The sequence below is a fragment of the Helobdella robusta genome (genome assembly GCF_000326865.2).
Source record: "Helobdella robusta unplaced genomic scaffold HELROscaffold_17, whole genome shotgun sequence".
Lineage (NCBI taxonomy): Eukaryota > Metazoa > Annelida > Clitellata > Rhynchobdellida > Glossiphoniidae > Helobdella > Helobdella robusta.
The window spans coordinates 1,358,663-1,377,321 of NW_008703942.1; the positions used below are offsets into that span (position 1 = coordinate 1,358,663).

At 32.7% G+C, this 18,659-nt stretch overlaps 1 protein-coding gene across 1 annotated transcript; it reads left to right on the top strand.

The window, feature by feature from the left end:
• Nucleotides 1-5,024: 5,024 nt before the first annotated feature.
• HELRODRAFT_170138 (hypothetical protein) lies at nucleotides 5,025-16,527 on the top strand (the record flags this gene model as incomplete). The annotated part of the gene is made up of 26 exons (XM_009015953.1): nucleotides 5,025-5,091; nucleotides 5,230-5,292; nucleotides 5,503-5,596; nucleotides 5,820-5,913; nucleotides 6,369-6,461; nucleotides 7,434-7,647; nucleotides 7,837-7,908; nucleotides 8,453-8,565; nucleotides 8,813-8,935; nucleotides 9,294-9,521; nucleotides 9,625-9,730; nucleotides 10,051-10,289; nucleotides 10,411-10,581; nucleotides 10,737-10,928; nucleotides 11,191-11,414; nucleotides 11,894-12,048; nucleotides 12,285-12,535; nucleotides 12,631-12,759; nucleotides 13,002-13,157; nucleotides 13,411-13,584; nucleotides 13,803-14,003; nucleotides 14,146-14,430; nucleotides 14,580-14,662; nucleotides 14,798-15,045; nucleotides 15,666-15,761; nucleotides 16,139-16,527. 26 exons carry the CDS (start codon nucleotides 5,025-5,027, stop codon nucleotides 16,525-16,527), a joined length of 4,260 nt encoding a protein of 1,419 aa, XP_009014201.1.
• Nucleotides 16,528-18,659: the final 2,132 nt, after the last annotated feature.

Sequence of the window (18,659 nt, forward strand, 5' to 3'; positions counted from 1 at the left end):
ATGCTATGGATTCTATATATATATATGTATATATATATATATATATATATATATATATATATATATATATATATATATGTTGGTAATAGACTATAATTTTTACAATATTCTATAAATTCTACCGAATGTTAATATATATGAACATTCGGTAGAATTTATAGAATATTGTAAATATATATATATATATATATATATATATATATATATATATATATAATATGTTTATATAAACGGCTAGGATTTATATATATATATATATATAAATCATAAATGACACCAGCGTTAGGTAATTCTTACCGTGATGTTATTCTTTTCCTTTCGTCTCATTATTATTTGTTTAAGTTTTTGTTTTATTAAAGTTGTTGACGTTTGGTTTTAAAAGTTAGAGCTCTAATAAGGTTTCAAAAAGCTAGTTTCAATCAGCTGTATCATGATGATTTTATTGTTTAGAAAGCGGTAAAATTTTATCCTATCTATACATATTTGCATTTTTATTTAGTTCTATAAACGCATACATTGCTCCTTTAACAGGCAAGACATTACATTTCCAGCATAGACATTCACACACACACACACACACACACAAAATGATATACTTCTAGCTTGAATGTGAGCGGCATGTATGAAAATAAACTCTAAAATCAGCTGAATAAATAGCAGTTTATTTCAGTGCATATTAGACGAATCACAAACACATTAAGGTTCAGTAACATATTACACATCCCACAATTTCGTATGTGGACCCTTTTATGCATGCTTATATATATGTGAGACATGACAGTGAATCAGTTTTATGAGTGAATCATTTTGTACATTTTAATACTAAGTCATCTTTATGATAAAATTCATATTTTTAAGTCCACGTGTTTCATTTTATGTTTTCTTATAGTCTAAGTTCAAAATATTTTTTACTTTTATGTTCACCTGTATACACACACCACAGACACACACACACGCATATATATATATATATATATATATATATATATATATATATATATATAATATGTTTTTATAAACGGCTAGGATTTTTTAAGGATCATTTATTTCAATTATAATATTTTTTTGTGTAGTTTTTTTATTGATGTTATATTGTTATTATTGTTATTATTATTGTTTATTATTATTATTGTCATTCTTGTTGGCTATTCTTATTTGTACTGTTGTCATCATTATTATACATACCGATATTACGAATAACGTCCTCACTACTTGTCAACATAGATTGTATTAACTTTTTGAGTTGAACGAACGTCGCTACTAACTTTTGGCAACTGGGTATAGTGCTTTTGCAGCAATTGTTTTTGTAAATAAAGAATTGATCAAGCGATACCTTGTTTTTAGGAAATTAACAAAATTTAAATATTCTTGAATGTATGTTAAGCGAAAGATGTTTAAATGTCCTTGAATGTATGTTAAAGCTCGTTGATGGTAAGACGATTTTGTTTGTCGACAGAAATATAAAGAATGAATTAATGTGACAAGACCAAATGCTTTTTGTTTGCTATCAATTCGTAATTCGTATTCGAACTCGAAATTCAACAACTACGTATATCGATTTGCATGGATTCGTGGTGCACGACGAAAGACACGTCAACCATGCGACCACTTTTTCTATCCTTGGCATGTATGAACGAACAATTCAAGCGGTTTTCTGCGAACGATGCCAAGTCGTTTTTTGCTGATAGCCATTCTCGATGGCAGACAGTATCTGCAGTCAATCTTAATAGATTTGTTGATTGGCTTGATAAGAACAAGACAGCGGAGTAGATAAATGCTCTCTATTGAACATCGGCAAATATCCTCCAGTAACAACTCGTCCTGATTACCTTGTTTTCGCGATTTCCCTATTTTGGAATAACAAATAACGTAAGTGTATAAGATTTAGGAGTGACGTACAATTGCAAACTTAGCTTCACCGACCTTTCACTTAACCGGATGTCGTCAACAATACTAGATTAAGCAAGATTAATGCTTATTTTAAAAATCTGTCTGCTATCATGTTTAAAAAATAATGATTTGATTAAACGAATATACAAATAAATAAATGTGTCCTACGTTTCATTTATGGAATGTAGTCAGTTCTAATCACGCACAATCGAAAGACTTAGGCAAAGGAAAATTTTGTTTAAATGTGTGTAAAATTCTGCTCAGCATATAACCGGGTGTATGCTGATGCATAATTATGTTTGTCTTTCTTTGCGTGTTTGTTTTTTGCTGGAAATGTCGAATGCTGCTTACATGGTACCTACTGCATAAACTTCTTTGATCGGTTGTTTACGACACTTCACTCCCCTTGCCAACAGTTAAAATGATCGTAGCCTCGAATAATTCAGAATCATCATAGCAAAGTTCAAACTTAAATTGATAAAGTCCTAATCTAATAAAAACCGTTCAAATTAAATTAATAACAAAAGACATTCAAATAAGCATAAAAATTCAAATCTGTGAAAAATTATTCAAATTTAAAACGAAAAATAGTTCAAATGATAAATTAAAATTCAACAAAATCAAACTATGTCAAACATTCTGTCACCATAGTAAGAATCTAACAACACTTTGAAGGCATTTACAGAAGGCGCGTTCACCACTTCTTCCGGTAACTCGTTCCATGGTTTAACCACTCGATTTGAAAAGTAATATTTTCTGCAATCTTTTCTGGCCATACATGAACTTAATTTATGAATATGCCCTCTGGTGAAAGCGACGTTGTTCCTCAGCAGTGATGGGCAGATGTCAGGATCGATCAAATCGTGGAGTATTTGATAAGCTAAAATTAGGTCTCCTCTAACTTTTCGGTAAGACAATGAAGGAAGGTTCAATTTTTTTAATCTTTCATCGTATTCCAGAGAATAGCATGATTTTAATATTTTTGTTGCTCTTTTTTGTACTCTCTCTATTTCTCTTGCTAGACCCAATCTGTATAGATACCAAACTTGGACACTGAACTCCAACTGTGAGCGTACCAGAGATTTATAAAGGCAGAGGAAAGCACTATCTGATAAGTTCTTAAAATTTTTGGCTATTATCCCAAGCATAGAATTAGCTTTTTTTCACTCTATTCAGTATATGAGTTTTGAACTGGAGTTTGGAATCAACAATAACACTAAGTCAGACACCGTCTCCTCACCGGAAATCACGTGAACCGCACCCCGAGAATCAAATAAATAATTTGCCCCAACAGCTTGCCTACCCACAGACAATAGGTGACATTTATCAATATTAACTTTCAATTTCCATTTTTCGAACCAACTAAAAGCATCATTGAGGTTGTGCTGTAAATCATCTCTGTCTTGATTACTACATATAACTTTATAGATCTTGGCATCGTCTGCGAGTATACACTAATGTTCGGTGGCATGGCATGTTTTGCTCTTTCAGTAACCCGTCGATAGAACCATATGAATTGAACATCTTTCCACCTCTCCGATGCCATTCTGAAAACAACAATTTTTTTCAGGTAGGTCATTTTTAAGTAGATTTTTATTCAAAAAGCCAACAATTATTAAGCAACTGTGAGAAAATAAACATATTTTGATGACGACTGAAAATTATTAAAAGCTTAATTTATTCTGGAGACAGAGACTTGATAAACTGTCATGTCGATTTTATACAACATTTAACATGTTCTTAGTTAATATATATGCGTACGACGCATTCTTAACTGTCGCGTAGTGTTGGTATATGTGAGCTCAAAAATTGAAATGATTCTACGCAACCTATTTATTGAACGATTTTGTAAATGAAAATAAAACTTATGATTCGATTGAAATAAAAACGAATAAAGATGTAGAAATTGTTTCAAAAGTTATTTCCACGCGTTGAACATCAAATAGTGTAGGCAGAGAGACTACAGATGATTTTGAACAACAAACGATCCACACTATAAATTTCCATTTCATTAACACATTTCTGAATGAATATACATTTTTGCATAAAACTTTCGTCAAAAAGACGCATAAAGCAAAAAGCCAGCAACTTTCAACAGTGGTCTGTCAACTAGAGAGGCGAATTTACGATAAATACCATCATTTGACAGACAAATGTGATTGAATTTACAGACTTTACAGATTGCGTATGCATGTTTGTTACACGATGAAATTCAATACGTTAGCATCAACATGATGTGAGATTAATTAACATTGCCATCACTGTTTCCCTGTGTTTTCATTGAATTTTTCAATGCATTATATACAGCACACAAGTTTTTCAGCTCCATTCAAAGTGTTCGAGGAGTTTTGCTGTATTCAATTTTAAATAAATATCGCCCATTATGTTTAATAAGTTAAATTTATAAAATTAATAATTATGTACGCGTTATTATTAATGTTTTGTAAGGTTTAAAGAATTAATTAAGTAATTACGAGATTTTAGAGAGATTTTTATTAATTTTAATTTAAATTTTAATTGTGAGTTTCTTTTCAGTTATTTATTTATTATTATTGGTTTATTTTATATATTTTTATAATTAGTTCATTTTTTATTTTAAATAGCTTTCTTGCTGGTTGCAGTTTAGTGGCAGAATGATTATGATGTGATTCCACTTCTAACTAAAACTACTAAAGCTAAAAAAAAAGCTAAAGCTACAATCTAAATTCTAATCTAAACTAAATTAAACTAAACTAACTAAAACTAAACTAATAAATAAATCAGTTTAAAAATGTTTTTTTAACTGATTAATATTAAATTATATAATTTATTTGCTTATTAATTTAGTAAGCTTTAATTATGTTATATGTTTTATTTTAGCTATTCAATTTTAATCAACAATAAAATAAGAAATAATGTCCACTCCATATCATTTTATTTTAATAATCAATATTAATTGTTGATTGGACATGGAATTTAATATAAATATAATATAGTAACATTTTACATTAGACTAAGACTATGCTACTTTAATTATATTCTAGTATATGCATTTCATTGTTATTCTAATGAAATCACAGAAAATAGTTGCTCTTATTAATACTAAACCAGATTAAAACCTAACGTGTTTTCAAATCAAAGAGCCAAACTGAAACATGTCAAATTCTAGATATTCAGAGTTAACATCATTAACAGAGTATCAGCTTTTTGAAAGGAGATTTGGTTAGTTGTTAATGTTATACTATTTACATTTATAAGAGATTTGTTTTATGAGCATAATTGTAGGCTAAGACCTATTCTAATGTTAATTTTTTTGGGGTTTGGGTAACTAATTATAATACAAAATATAAATATCCTTAGGAAACACAGTAGAGGCCAGCCAGATATATGATCTGCTCAAATTAAAGATTGCTTACCTTACTGGTAGTTTATAATTTTGTTTAACTTTTTCAATGTATTTATATTTTATGGTAATATCTATTGCTAATTGATTAATGTTCTATGTAGTCTGCAACTTAAATCAATTTTGAGCAGCAGAGTATTTTTGATTTTTTATATTGATATTTATGTAATCAGAGTTGTTAAAATGAATTTGAACAAGAAGTTAGCATCAGTATTGAACATTGTGTTTAGGAGGCAAGTCTGAGAAGCAGGGTCCTTTGATATTGTTTCCGAGTAGTAGTGGTGTAGGAAAGACATCCGAACAGGATGTCATCACGTGTCTCAAGTATCTTGGCAGCATTCCTTCGTATGTTCCTTGTAATTTATATGTGGTTTAATCATTCATTTATATACTGTCTAATCCTTTGTTCTTTGTAATTTTTATATGGTCTGATCATTTAATTAAGTTGAATTTTTTCATTTTTTAGTTTTTAGTTTATGACTTATATAGGGTAATTTAACTTTGAAAGTTTCTTTTCGCATGAATTGTTATAAATTGATTTTTCAAGGGAGGTTTCAGCCAAAAGGGGATTCACAATCATCATAGACAACAAGACAAATTTGTACAACAATCTTCTAAACTTTGTACTTCTCTGCTGTCAGGTTACTATCATTTCATTAATCAAACTTTTAAAATGTTTCAGAACTTTCTTATTTAAAAGTTTTGATTTTAACACATTTTTTGGTCAGATGGTTTGTAACAGGTTGTGGATGTTTTTAATGTTATTTCCAGTGTGACAGTTATTATATATTAACTAGATAATTAATTAATTTATTAAATTTAGTTAATTAAAATATGTGTATTTGATGAATGAGACTTGCTTGAAGAATGTGTCCCATCATATCACGTTCATAAGCTCAATAATTTTCTCATTGCTCTTCATTTACATAAATATGTTTGCTGCTTTTTTTTACAAACTTTTTTAAATTTTTAAATGTTTTGAAGTTTCATTTTATCACGAGCCCTAAAGTTTTTTTGTTTTTATTTCCGATTGTGTGCGTGTTTGAGTTTGTATAATAATCAAAATGAAATAACGTTGGCACCGATGGTTTGGCAGAAAGCATACGGCAGTGCTCTATCAGAAGTCTATGTGGTTGATGATTTAGTTAAGAAACAGTTCAACATCGATCCTCAAATAACACCAGCTAAGGTTACAGAACTTTGAAATTCTTTACATTCTTTGATTAATTTAATTGGTTTGAATTAATTACTTTAACATTACTGTTGTACATTAATCTAACGAGAATTAAAGTTATCACTTGCTCACTCATGGTCTGAACAAATCTTGTAATGTGTTTTCATGAGTTCAACATTTGAAAATTAGTGGAATCTGTTTTGTAGCATAATTTCAAGATCTACTAATCTATATGAAGTGATTGCTGACAACAATTTGTTATGTAACTTTATAACTATGTAGACACTTTTATTTCTTTACAACAATTGACCATTTGAAAAAAAATTTACAATTTTCCGTTTAAATTAAATTGTGATATAAGTTTGAGAACGGCTCTGGTTATTTATGTTTATTTGCGTATAATGAGATTGAACGTCGTTTATGCAGGTCAGGGTCGTGACGTCAATGCAGTTGCGAACGTACGTGGCACACAATCAGCTGCCCGTCTCCGTTGCTGGCTCTTTCAAGTACGACCATGAAGATTGGATGGCTTCTAGAATGGTTTGTTGTTTGTTTTGCTATGGTTAGTTGGTTTTTTGGTTGGTTGGTTATTTGATTGGTGGTTTGGTTGTTTGGTTGATTAGTTGGTTGGTTGGCTGTTTGATTGGTTGGTTGTTTGTTTGGTTAGTTGGTTGGTGGTTTGGTTGTTTTGGTCGATTGATTGGTGGTTAGGTTATTTTGTTGTTTTGGTTGGTGGGCACCATATGATGAAGTGTTTAAATGTTGAAACGTTTAATGTTTTGGTGGAAGTATGTTCTTTGAAAATATTAATAGTTAACGATGTTGGAAATATTCAAATGAAATCATGATTTAAAATTATATTGGTTTTTAATACTGTTTAAAAGCATGGCTAATTTTTACAAGAATTTTATTTTTACAAGGATGCTTATATCAGCCATTGAAAACATATTTGATAATTTAAATTAATTTAATTTATTTGAAACAAAGTTTATAGAATCGTACAACAAAGAAATGAAGAACATGTTGCTGGAGATGGATCAGTTCACAAAGGGGGCCACCAACGTAATTCTCCAGTCCACATCATTCCAACGGCCATCTCAACAGCTTTCATCATCATCATCATCTCATTACCTTGACCTGCAAGCACTTTGGAATGATTATGAAGTTGTGAGGAATAACTGCCTGGCACTCATTGCAAAAGGTTCAAAATTATTTTATTCTCAACTTCTCGTTTGTTTCATTCCTACGTGCTATCAATCTTTTAAATCAACTCTTCGCCTTTTATCTTGTAATGTCATCTTAGAGAACTAAAACAGAGTGAGGAAATGTTAATTTTAGCAACTCGAGAACACAAATTTGAATTATTTCTTTAATGAATGAATATTTCAAGGAATTGATTTCATGAAAGGCCGCCATACGCCGACGGAAGATGAGTTCATCATCAAAGATAGGACAAATAGATGTCTGTCTGTCTGTTTATTTGTCCGCTTGTTTGTTTGTTCGCCTGTTTGTTTGTCTCTCAGTCTGTTTGCGTTTGTGTTAGTGTCTGTTTCTACGTTTGTTTGTTTATTTGTTTGTTTGTCTGTTGGATTTTTGTTTTTTTGCTTATTCATTCATTCATCCTCCTTGTAATTCTCAATGTCTTTAAATATAATTTTAAGTTTTTTCAAAGAATGGATTTTTCGCGTTCGTATTTATCATGAAGTTTAGTTGGAGTTCAAGTGGTCTTACTCAATTCACGAGTAACAAACAATCAGTTAATAAATTAATTTAAAAATTAAAAATTAATTAAAAATAATTAAGTTAATTATTTAATTAAGTTAATTAATTAATTGAATTATTTTTAATTGAATTAAAGTCGTTGTCATTAATTAAACTTTTTTTTAGAAACAGTTAAACGATATTAATGAATAGTCTCCAATATGTGACCGTGAAATAATAATTGGACAAACAATAAATGGAGGGCGAATAATGAATAATTAAATTTAAATAACGTTGATGAACAGTGGTGAAGAGTCTGGAGGAGAAGCTGAACAGGTTGGAAGGCGTATGGAGGTTCAAGGAGGGCGAGGAGAGGAGGAGGTCTGATTATTATGAACTTCAATCCAACATTAAAACTGTTAGTTGCTGTTGTTGTTGTCGATATCTTTGTTTTGTATGGGTATCGATTGAATTGTGTTTTAATGATATATTGTTGTCAGGATTAATTGTTATTTGTTATCAGGATTAATTTCATTTAATTTATTTATAAACTAATTTATTTATTTATTAATTATTTACTATTTACAATTTATTAATTGAATGATATCTATGATATGACGTCGATTGGTATTTATAAATGAACACGTGCTCTGTTTGCAATACAGGTGATTGATTGGATACTGGGTCCAGGTGAGAAGTTGTTGATGTCCAACACGTCCATCGGCAGGTCGTTGGAAGAAGCTGACCAGCTTAGGAGACATCAGGAACAACTTGAATTGAAGTGTCTTGTTAGTTTTGCTTGTTTGTCTGCCTGTGTCTTGTTTGAATATCTATTTGTTTTTGTATGTTTGTATGTTTGCTTGTATGTATGCTTTTATGTTTGTTTGTATCATTTTTTTTTGTTTTTGGATAATTTCATTGTTCAACCAAATCCAATTTGTTACAAAGTCGAAGATGCATGTATTTTGATGAGCATGTCTTGAATTTTTTAATTTAATAAATTCGCTTGATCGTTATGAAAATTGTTCACTGAAATAATACTTTAATATTAATGAAAACAGCATTTTCCAAAATTTAATTCAACTCCAACTCCACGCGTGTTATGAATTATCTAAAATAAAATTAAATAGTTTAATTTCTATCTAGGACTCCTATGGTAGATATGCAGAGTTGAGACACAAAGTTGAAGAATACGTTGCCAACACCAACAACAACAACACCAACACCAGCACCAACAACATGAACAATGACCTGACGGAACTACTTGCTCTGAAGGATCGCATGGACAAGGTGTGCAAGGATTTTGCCAGCAGGTTGGAAACGAGAAGAAATCTAGTGGTGTCTTCAGTGAGGTTTTACAAACTCATCAAGGAGGTTGCTACCTTATACTTTACATTCCGTTAATGAGTTTCTAATTGCTATTCAAGTTTAATATGATGTAGTATTCCACAATGTTTTCTTGATGAACTTTTTATAGATCCTCTTGACACTGAATGATCTGCTGTTGCTGATGAATAGAGATATAACTCACAATGAATTGGAGCAAATCGTCGATCAATTCAACAACAAAGTTGACCAAATGGGTTGGTTGGTTGTGATCCAATGTTTATTAGCTTCATGATTTTAAGAGCCTTTTTGATTCATTTCTTAAAATGTCTAATATTTTCACAAATCTTCGTCAGATTGTTGAAAATTTCAATGAAAATATTTTTTTTAAATTAAATTTTTATTGTCTTTTTTCGGGTTATTAAACTTATAAAAAGTTAATAATATTTAACTTTTAAATCTTTTCATTTTTTTTCATCTAAATTTACGGCTGATATGTTCTAATACATCACATCAGTTGAGTGTTACTTTACGTTAATAAATAGTTTACGAAATGGTTAGCACATTTTGTTTTCAGACTTGAAGTTGATGATGGCAGAAAGGGAGGGTGTGACCCTGGTAGGTGAGCTGTCGAACCCACCACCCCACCTCCAACCGATCCAAAATATTAACAGGGTAGATGACGTTCGATACGTTGAAAGTTGTTTGCAACAAATCAACCAGGAACTCAGCAACAACAGAAACGACATCAATTTCAGAAAATTACAACTCAAACAAATGCTGCAGTTGAAAGTTTGTGAGGATAATGTTGAACAAGTAGGAAATGTTTATTATGTATTAATTTTCTTGTTAAGTTTTGCTGGGCTTTATTTTTTAAAATTAAGAAATTAACATGCCATTGTGGTAACTTACTAATTGCAGTTTAACATCATTCAAGGCAATCGTGTGGATCCAGGAGCTGAATGACATTTTGAACTCTGAAGTTGAAAGTCAATCACTCGCCTTCAATCAACCGCCAACCAGCCAACTGTCAATCAATAGACTGCCGACACTCCAGCAACTCGAAGAAACCAAAGAGAAACTGAACAAGGGAGAGAAAACAGCACTTGTTTGTTGCATTTTATTTCTTCCTATCTATCATTTCATGTAATCCGAAATTAATTGTTGAAGTTTGTAACTTGGTTCATGCAATAAACTTATTGAAACGAAACTTATAATTAAGATCATGTTTTCACGAAACGACTTTTTAAACACCAACTCCAGGATAGTTATGAATATGGCCAGAAGAACCTGCAGGCTGCCTTGTACCTGAGGAGGTCCATGCAGGAGGACACGGAAGTGAACCTGGACCAGGCCGACAGACTGCACGACGTGTGGATGACGTTCAAGAAGGGCGTCAGCGAAAGAGCTGCAAGGAGGAATGATTTGGCCATTTTTGATCTCAAGTCCAATCAGGTGACCATTGCTTTCATAAGTACCTTACAGCAACTTCATCGTATAGAATTCACCATCACAACTACCTTCGTCCTTCTAATGACCGTCCTCATCATTGTTTGATTGATCTTTTGATCTTTGATCTTTTGAACTGTTATAAAATTTTTTTTTTGTTTCATTATTTTTATATTTTAAGCGTCAGGGTATTAATTACAGATAAAAAAGTTTTATTTTACTTTATGATATCGGGTTGCATTCACGACGTGATATTATTCCTTAACAGTTCTTAACAGCTACTGACCAGCTGCTGAACAAACTGATAATGAACAAAACCTCAACGATCAGCGTACCACGACCGCCCCTAACAACGGCAAATGACAGTAACAAAGAAGTACTAAAGGACTTTCTGAAACGTAGGAGAGTGTTGGAGAATAGTCACAAGCAGTTGCGAGAAGAAGGACAACATCTGCACCAACGATTTCAAAAACCGCTTCTTGTTGGACAGGGGTTGAGTTATTTGTTGCGTGCAGTTCGTGTGAAAAATGCTTGTTGCTTGCTCTTCTCACACGTTTCTATTGCTTGTTCATATTGCTTTTTAATGTTAATTATTATCTGTGCAATGCGTTCTTTTTGCTTTCCTATTTATTCATTTGACTTTTTTCTATTTGTTTTACAATTTTTTAAATTTCGTTGATTAATGGTTCTCTTTCTTGTTTAACTGCGCCCTGAAAGTTTAAACGTTTTCAACATTCATATTTTTTCAAGTTTATAAGATTTTAGTGCTATAATGGTTGCAATGATCAGTTTCGTTGAATTGCAATAAAAATCTAACACTACCATTACTTTTTTCATGTCAATTTGTGTTTGGGTTTCATTAAACAAATTAAAAAAAATTGTTCAACAAATTTGCGCTTGTTTTAATCTCAATCGTTAAAAATTTTAAAAATTAAATATATTTATAAAAATAAAATAAAAATCTTACGCAGAGATGAGAAGAAAATAAAATTTGAAGATTCCGAAATGATTGAGCGAGTGAGAGAAAGATTAAGGAAGATGGATGAGAGGATGACCGAGTTGGCAGGTCGCTGGGACATTGACGGCATGGTGAGCGAGGATGTCCAACAGAATTCCACCATCAGAGGTTGCTTGCTGTCGCCGATTGACTTCAATAAAGATTAAACCATTTACTTAAATGTTGAAATTATTTTGGTAACTTCCTGCCATTGTTTGAAACTTTTTCCTTCTAGATATAGATAAATGTTGCATGTTCGTTGAAGTTATTTGTCTATTTTATATAGCAAGCGCTGTAGCGTATATACCGAGTTACTGAAAAATATAATAAATTTTGAAACAAATTTTTCAAAATTAATTTTCCAGGACCACAACCGTTGAGCCAATCCCGGCAAGGCTCAAGTAAAATTCCATCACAACAAAACGTTGCTCACATCGGGATGAAAAACATGATGAAAAACAACGTGAACAACAACATGAACAACAACGTGAACAACAACATGAACAAAAACGTGAACAACTACAACAACATGAATTATTATGCTGGCAGTGATGGCACCGGCAAGGGTGGCAGCCAGTTGCGGGACGATTCCTTCAATGAGTATAAATATGTTGAGGTGATCTAGCCTTTCTTAATCAGTCTTTTGTTATTTGATAAAATTAATTTGGCAGCTTGTAATATTAATCATATTTAATCAAAATTTTTCAAAAGAACCAATTAAGAAGCTGGTTAGGGGGTCACGTGATGAATGAACTTTCAACCTGCAATATCATTGGTCAGACGCAAGAATCTGCCGAATTCTTCTCCAATCGCCATCGTAAACTACTTAGGGATATTGAGGTCATCATCATTATCAATATTGTCACCAACCTTATTATCACCGTTATCGTTTTTACTGTGGTAATTAATTTCATCAGTTTTGTAACATTTCTGTGATTGCTTTTGATTTGATAAATAATCGAGAAATTGTTTGTAGGAAGTTTCCCGCAAGATTGCTGCACCATCCAACTTTTTATAAATATTTTATTACGTTTGAAATAATTTTTAAAACGTATACAAACAAAACGAAATGAACTGAGCAGACCAATGAGGACGATTTGATGAGGTGTCCCAGGAACAAGCAGGTCCAACAAGTAGATCAGGTGTTGTTGCAGCAAGTGAGGTTCGTGAAAGGACTCGTCGCAAACAGAATTCAGTTTGCATCCTCGTTTGCCGAATATTTGCTGCTACTTCAAAAGGTCGGATCTCCGCTTTTTCATTGTCATTTTTTATTTTTAAGTAGTTTCAATAAGTTTAACAAAATTGGAATTTAAGTTGTTGACAACAAAATTGGAATTTAAGTTGTTGACTAATACATATGATGCAAACGAACAACAATTAACCAAGCAACGAACATAGCGCTTAGGATGAAAAATCAGGTCGTAATTGTGATGATTCCCTAATAAAAAAATCAATTAGGCTGATAATAACGTCAACATTATTCATTTCAAGGCATCCAGTTTTGTTTCCCTCATGGAAGGCAACGGCAAACAGCAGACTACTGGCTCGATCCAAGACAACGCCATGTTCGAAAAAGATGTGAGTTTAATTAAATCACTTGATGAATATGAAGGTAAGTTAGCGAGGCATGCACAACTCGTTTTCAACTGGGCTGACCACCACAAAGTTAGTTTTTTAGTTCTTTATTATCTGAAATTTATTATTATTCTTGCACTACATATCATGCAATATCTCTTGGGGCGTTTCAACTGTGTTATTTTTAGAAATAATTTTTTTATATTATAAAAAAAATTTTCAATTAATTTCTTCTTAGTAAAGACATCATCTGTTTGTCTGCATATCTTTAGTTTATTTGAATGACACGTTGAATTGTTTGCACGCAGTTGAAGGAAGATAGTAATTTCGACTGCAACCCATCAATAAACTTCGTCGTCCAATCATTCAATGATTGGAAGGCTAAAAAGGAACAACTGAAAAGTGAATTTTTTGAAAGACGAAGAGCCAAAAATGAGTTTAATTCCAGAGCAATAAATGATAAGAGTCAAAATAATATGGAAAACAGCTTTTCGTTGGAATTGAATAAGGTTAGCTTAACTATGAAGTTTAATTAAAAATAAAAACAGATCATTATAGTAATTTTGTCAATGTACTATTTTTTTTTTATAAAATATTTCGTTTTAAATTTATAAATTTTTGTGAAATGAATTGGTCGATTTTATTCGTCAGGTGATGTCTACTTTTTCTAATTTAACTTTGCAGTTGAATGAGGACATTGAGGATCTGAACAACCAGTTGACTGGTTCCTCACCATCAACCCGGAACATGGGTGCCATCAACGATCAACTCTTCAGGATACAAAACAATCTAGATCGTCTCCAACAAAGCAAGCAAGCAAGCCAGTTTAGAAATGAGCTGCATAATTTAAAGAAAAACGTCGAAGGATTGAAAACTTTTGTTGCAAGGGCAGTTCATTTTGATGTTCTGAGTCAAAATTTCTCGCTCGATCAGAAAGTTAGTGAACTTATAATGGACAATCTATTTCTTCCATGAATACGAACTTTGATATTGTTTTGTAAATAGCGTTTCTAGTATTAGTAAATAGTAAATTTAAATTGAAAATAGTAAATTTTGAAGAAATTGTCTGTAATGTAATCAACCAGGTGCCAAGTGGAGACAACAAAATAAATTTGTTTGGACAGCATTTGGAACCAGTTCGCAATGTGAACATCAGGAAAGGAGAAGTGTAAGTGTTTTCATTTTTAAATGCATGCTTTCGTTCGAACACCAATTTTGAAATAGAGTTAATCACCTTGTTTCATTTGAAAATGATCGAATTTTTAACACAAATGACAAACGCTTATTATCAAATTCTCAATAGACTGAGGTTGTCAAGCAAGTTGAATCTATTTCCTTACGTCGGCCACCAAATAAAGTGGTTCAAGAACGAGAGGGAGATCATGCGGGATGATGAGAGGTACCGCTACAACGACGTGGAGGGTGCTTCTCGATCGGAGTTGGTGCTGGAGGACGTGGATGACGATGATGTGGGTGTGTACTCGTGTGTGGTAGTTGGCGACGGCAGGAGACAGATCGATGTAGCTGACGTCTTCCAAGTTTCGGTTCAAGGTTAACTTTCATTCATTTCCACTTTTCGCGGCGCAATTTTTCTTTTCTTTTGTAACCACTATTCTAATACCTGATACAACTATATAATACCTGTTCTAGTACAACTATTCTAATACTAACGTTTTAAGCATGTTGTGATAGATTTAGCGCCTGTCTAGAGTTTGATTTTTTTTCAAAGAGTAATAAAAATTGATTATTCCTACGCCGATTTATCACATTTTCTTAATAAATTTTGCTACTAATTTTTGATATTTTTTTTGCCTTTATTTGAAAAAATGTTTTCGTTAATTAGTTAAAGTCCATATGTCGCTGAAGTGTTAAAGGTTTATTTAACTTTTGATTGGTTACTATTGGGTTTTAAGAACTTTTTCGGTTTCTATTTGCTCTCCAATTATCATGATGTTAATTTATAAATTAAATTATTTTTCTATTAAAAACACGCCATAACAATTTTTTAAAATAAATTTTAATTTTAGTTTATTTTGCTTTTTCCAATGGAAATTGCGTAAAATAATTTAGTATAGATCATGGACTGCATCTTCGTGAACGAACAACTGGGCCATTGATGTGACTTCATGTGGGCAAAAAGTCCAATTCTAGACAAACATCGACAATCATAGATTTCACAGACCCACACGCTTCCATCCTGGGCCACCTGTTTCCTCCGTTTCCTTTTGTGAACCAGTGTTGCAATTCGTGCCTGTTCAAAGGCGCCTGTGAGTTCGATCTCCATTCAGTACGCTGCTGAGCTTTAGTGCAGAATGTTTTTGGATCCAGTCCACACTTCTTTAAGTTTTTCTTCAGACGGTTCTTATATCAGTATTTTGCCGGGAATTGAGAGCTGGAAAATCCCTCTATGGTCATCAAAACACGAACAATCGCCTTTTTTTTTAAACAAATAGATAATGAGAGCATTTTTAAAATCCTGGTGAACTGTCTGTCTTTTACACATCTGACAAAATAATGCCACCATCTTGATTTTAAGGTTCGGTCTACCGTAATTGAACAACTGTGCTGAAGACCATCCAGACCAGGTGCCTTTCCAGAAGCCACCTGTGAAATTGGCTTTTTCATTTCAAAATTTTTACCGCAGGCTGCCAGGATACGGATGAGCTAGCAATGTTTAGGACAACCTTTCCTGAAGAAAACAGTGCATCCATAAATACTTTGTCGTCTGGAGCAGGCACCGAACACTACCGTAGCTTTCAGTGGATGAGCTATGTACATCTCACAGACTGCTTACGCGCTGATTTGTGGCTAAACACCTCCATTGGCATCCTCCACTTGTATCCGTCGCCACTCCTCAATCACCGCAGGATTTTGTCCTTACAACAACTATCATCAATGAATTGTTTAAAGTGGAAGATGTTCGGGGTGAGGCATGCGGTTCTTCTCCACAAAGTCGACCTTATCAGACAAAACGGGTTGAGACGCGATGACCAACCAAGTGGACGCATCAGTTTGGGCGGAACTGTAGTGTAGTGTATTTGTCTCTATAGCACATCTGAGGGTACTATGGTTTAAAATCAGAGTTTAACTGTCTCATGGATGGGTTGGTTAAGACGCTGACGGACATTTTCACCTCGGATCCAACAGAACAGCAGTTTTAAGGCTCTGGTTATTTGCCTTTCGCCCTCTCCTGTTAGTATTACCGTTCCCGCCACGTGGAGACCAGGAGTAAGAACTGGTTGATTCCCAACATCAGTTTGCAAGCCGTATGAAAGCACTTTATAGATGCTGAGAGGTCATCCCCAACACAGCCAACAACAATCAAGGCATTGCAAATCACAAAAAAGTAATACAGTTTTGCAACTGAGTCACTCATATGCAAAAAATAAAACAAAACCTGAGAATTTATTGTAAAGTCGTTTTTATGAAACTTATCTTGAAACTATTCCTAATTTAGTCTGTGAAGTATGCTTTGAGTTATATGTGAAAAACATGATGAATAAATAAATAGAACGAATCGAAGAGCTTGTTGTGTTGTTTGGAATAATTAATTGTTATATGAGAGATATTTTTCAGAGATGTGCAAAGCATCGTCACTGGCATAATTCATACATAAATATAAATAAACACAAATCATCAGTCTCGTTCTTTTGCCTGTCAAAGAACAAAACCCAAGCAACATTTTTTCGTTTGTTTTTTTTTTCGAAAGCATAATATTCTGTTTATGAAAACTTTCAACTGGTGTTTGTCTGATGAGAACGTAAGTAATAATTAAGCAATTACTGCCAGTTACTACTTCAGAGTAGATGTGCAGACGTATTTGAGGGAGGTGGTTGTTTTAATGTATACCAAACAACACACATGCAAATGCCTGATTGCAAAAAAAGCTTCAATAAATAACTTCTTATTTATTGAACACGCTCTTACATGCTTGTTATCATCGAAATCATTTAAAGGCATAATTGGTTTCAGACATAACGTTGCGATTAAATGCAGAAGCACGTATTGTATGCGTATTACATTTTTATGTTAGTTTACCGACTTGATGCTTCATCCAACATTCCTCAATATCTCACTTCGTTCCATGCTCTCTAGTTCTCCTTATTTTTTTTATTCAACGTTTTTAACATCGGAAACATGTGGTACCCGCGTTTGTGTAAAAATTTAAAACAATAAATTGTTGAACGATGTATAGTTTCTTTTTAAATGAAAATGATTTGTTCATCTAAAAAATTGAAATGGAAGAAAAGTTTTCAAAAGTTTAAAAGGACATTAACTTGGAGGAACATTTTGAGTTTTCGTGCTAAGAATTTTGATAGATCACATCTCAATACTGATGATGACAATGATGATGGTTGGAGTGTGATTATCTTGCCGATGATAACAAAGGTGATGACTAGAGATTATGATGAACGTAGTGAGTGATGGTTGAAAAGTCGGTAGAGGGAATGCCGATGATGACGACGACGACGACGATGATTTTAAAGGTGGTTATGTCCTTTATGAACAGGGTAATTACAATTGGAACTGAGTGAAAAATAGTTAAAATAATTACAAAATATTCTTCAAATTAACTCGTTGACCCAAAGTTAGATGTAAACGAGAATGTTGTTATACGCCACGTTCACACGTGCATGTAAAGGAATCAATATGGGTCCACATTTATGCTTTTATGGATGCTGTTATAGACGTCTAAAGGTATAATAAGAAATCAACAACTTTAGTTTAAACTTCTTGATATAGTCAGAATTTATCAGTTTATGAGAGTTCATAAATATATAGTGCAAAAATCTGAACTCAGCGCCGTCAGTTTTAAAATACTATATGCAATTATATGCAGTTTCTGCCCACCAACTAATCACGTGCGTATGTATATTTAGGACGCAACAGTGCCTACGTAAACAGTTTCAAACGTTTTTTACAACGTGTTTCATCAGTTTTTAATCGACGTTCCTTAGTTGGATAAGCAATGTTCCGCAATGAATTTACACAACACTCACCGTTGCGAATTTCTCATGTTCTTCGCGAAATACAAAATTTTCAGTTTCCTTCAACTAAATAAATTGTTGTTAGTGTTGAATGCACTCATTTACTCATGAGTCCGTTGCATATTTTTGTTCACACACCCACCCACCCACCTACCCACACACACACACACACACAAA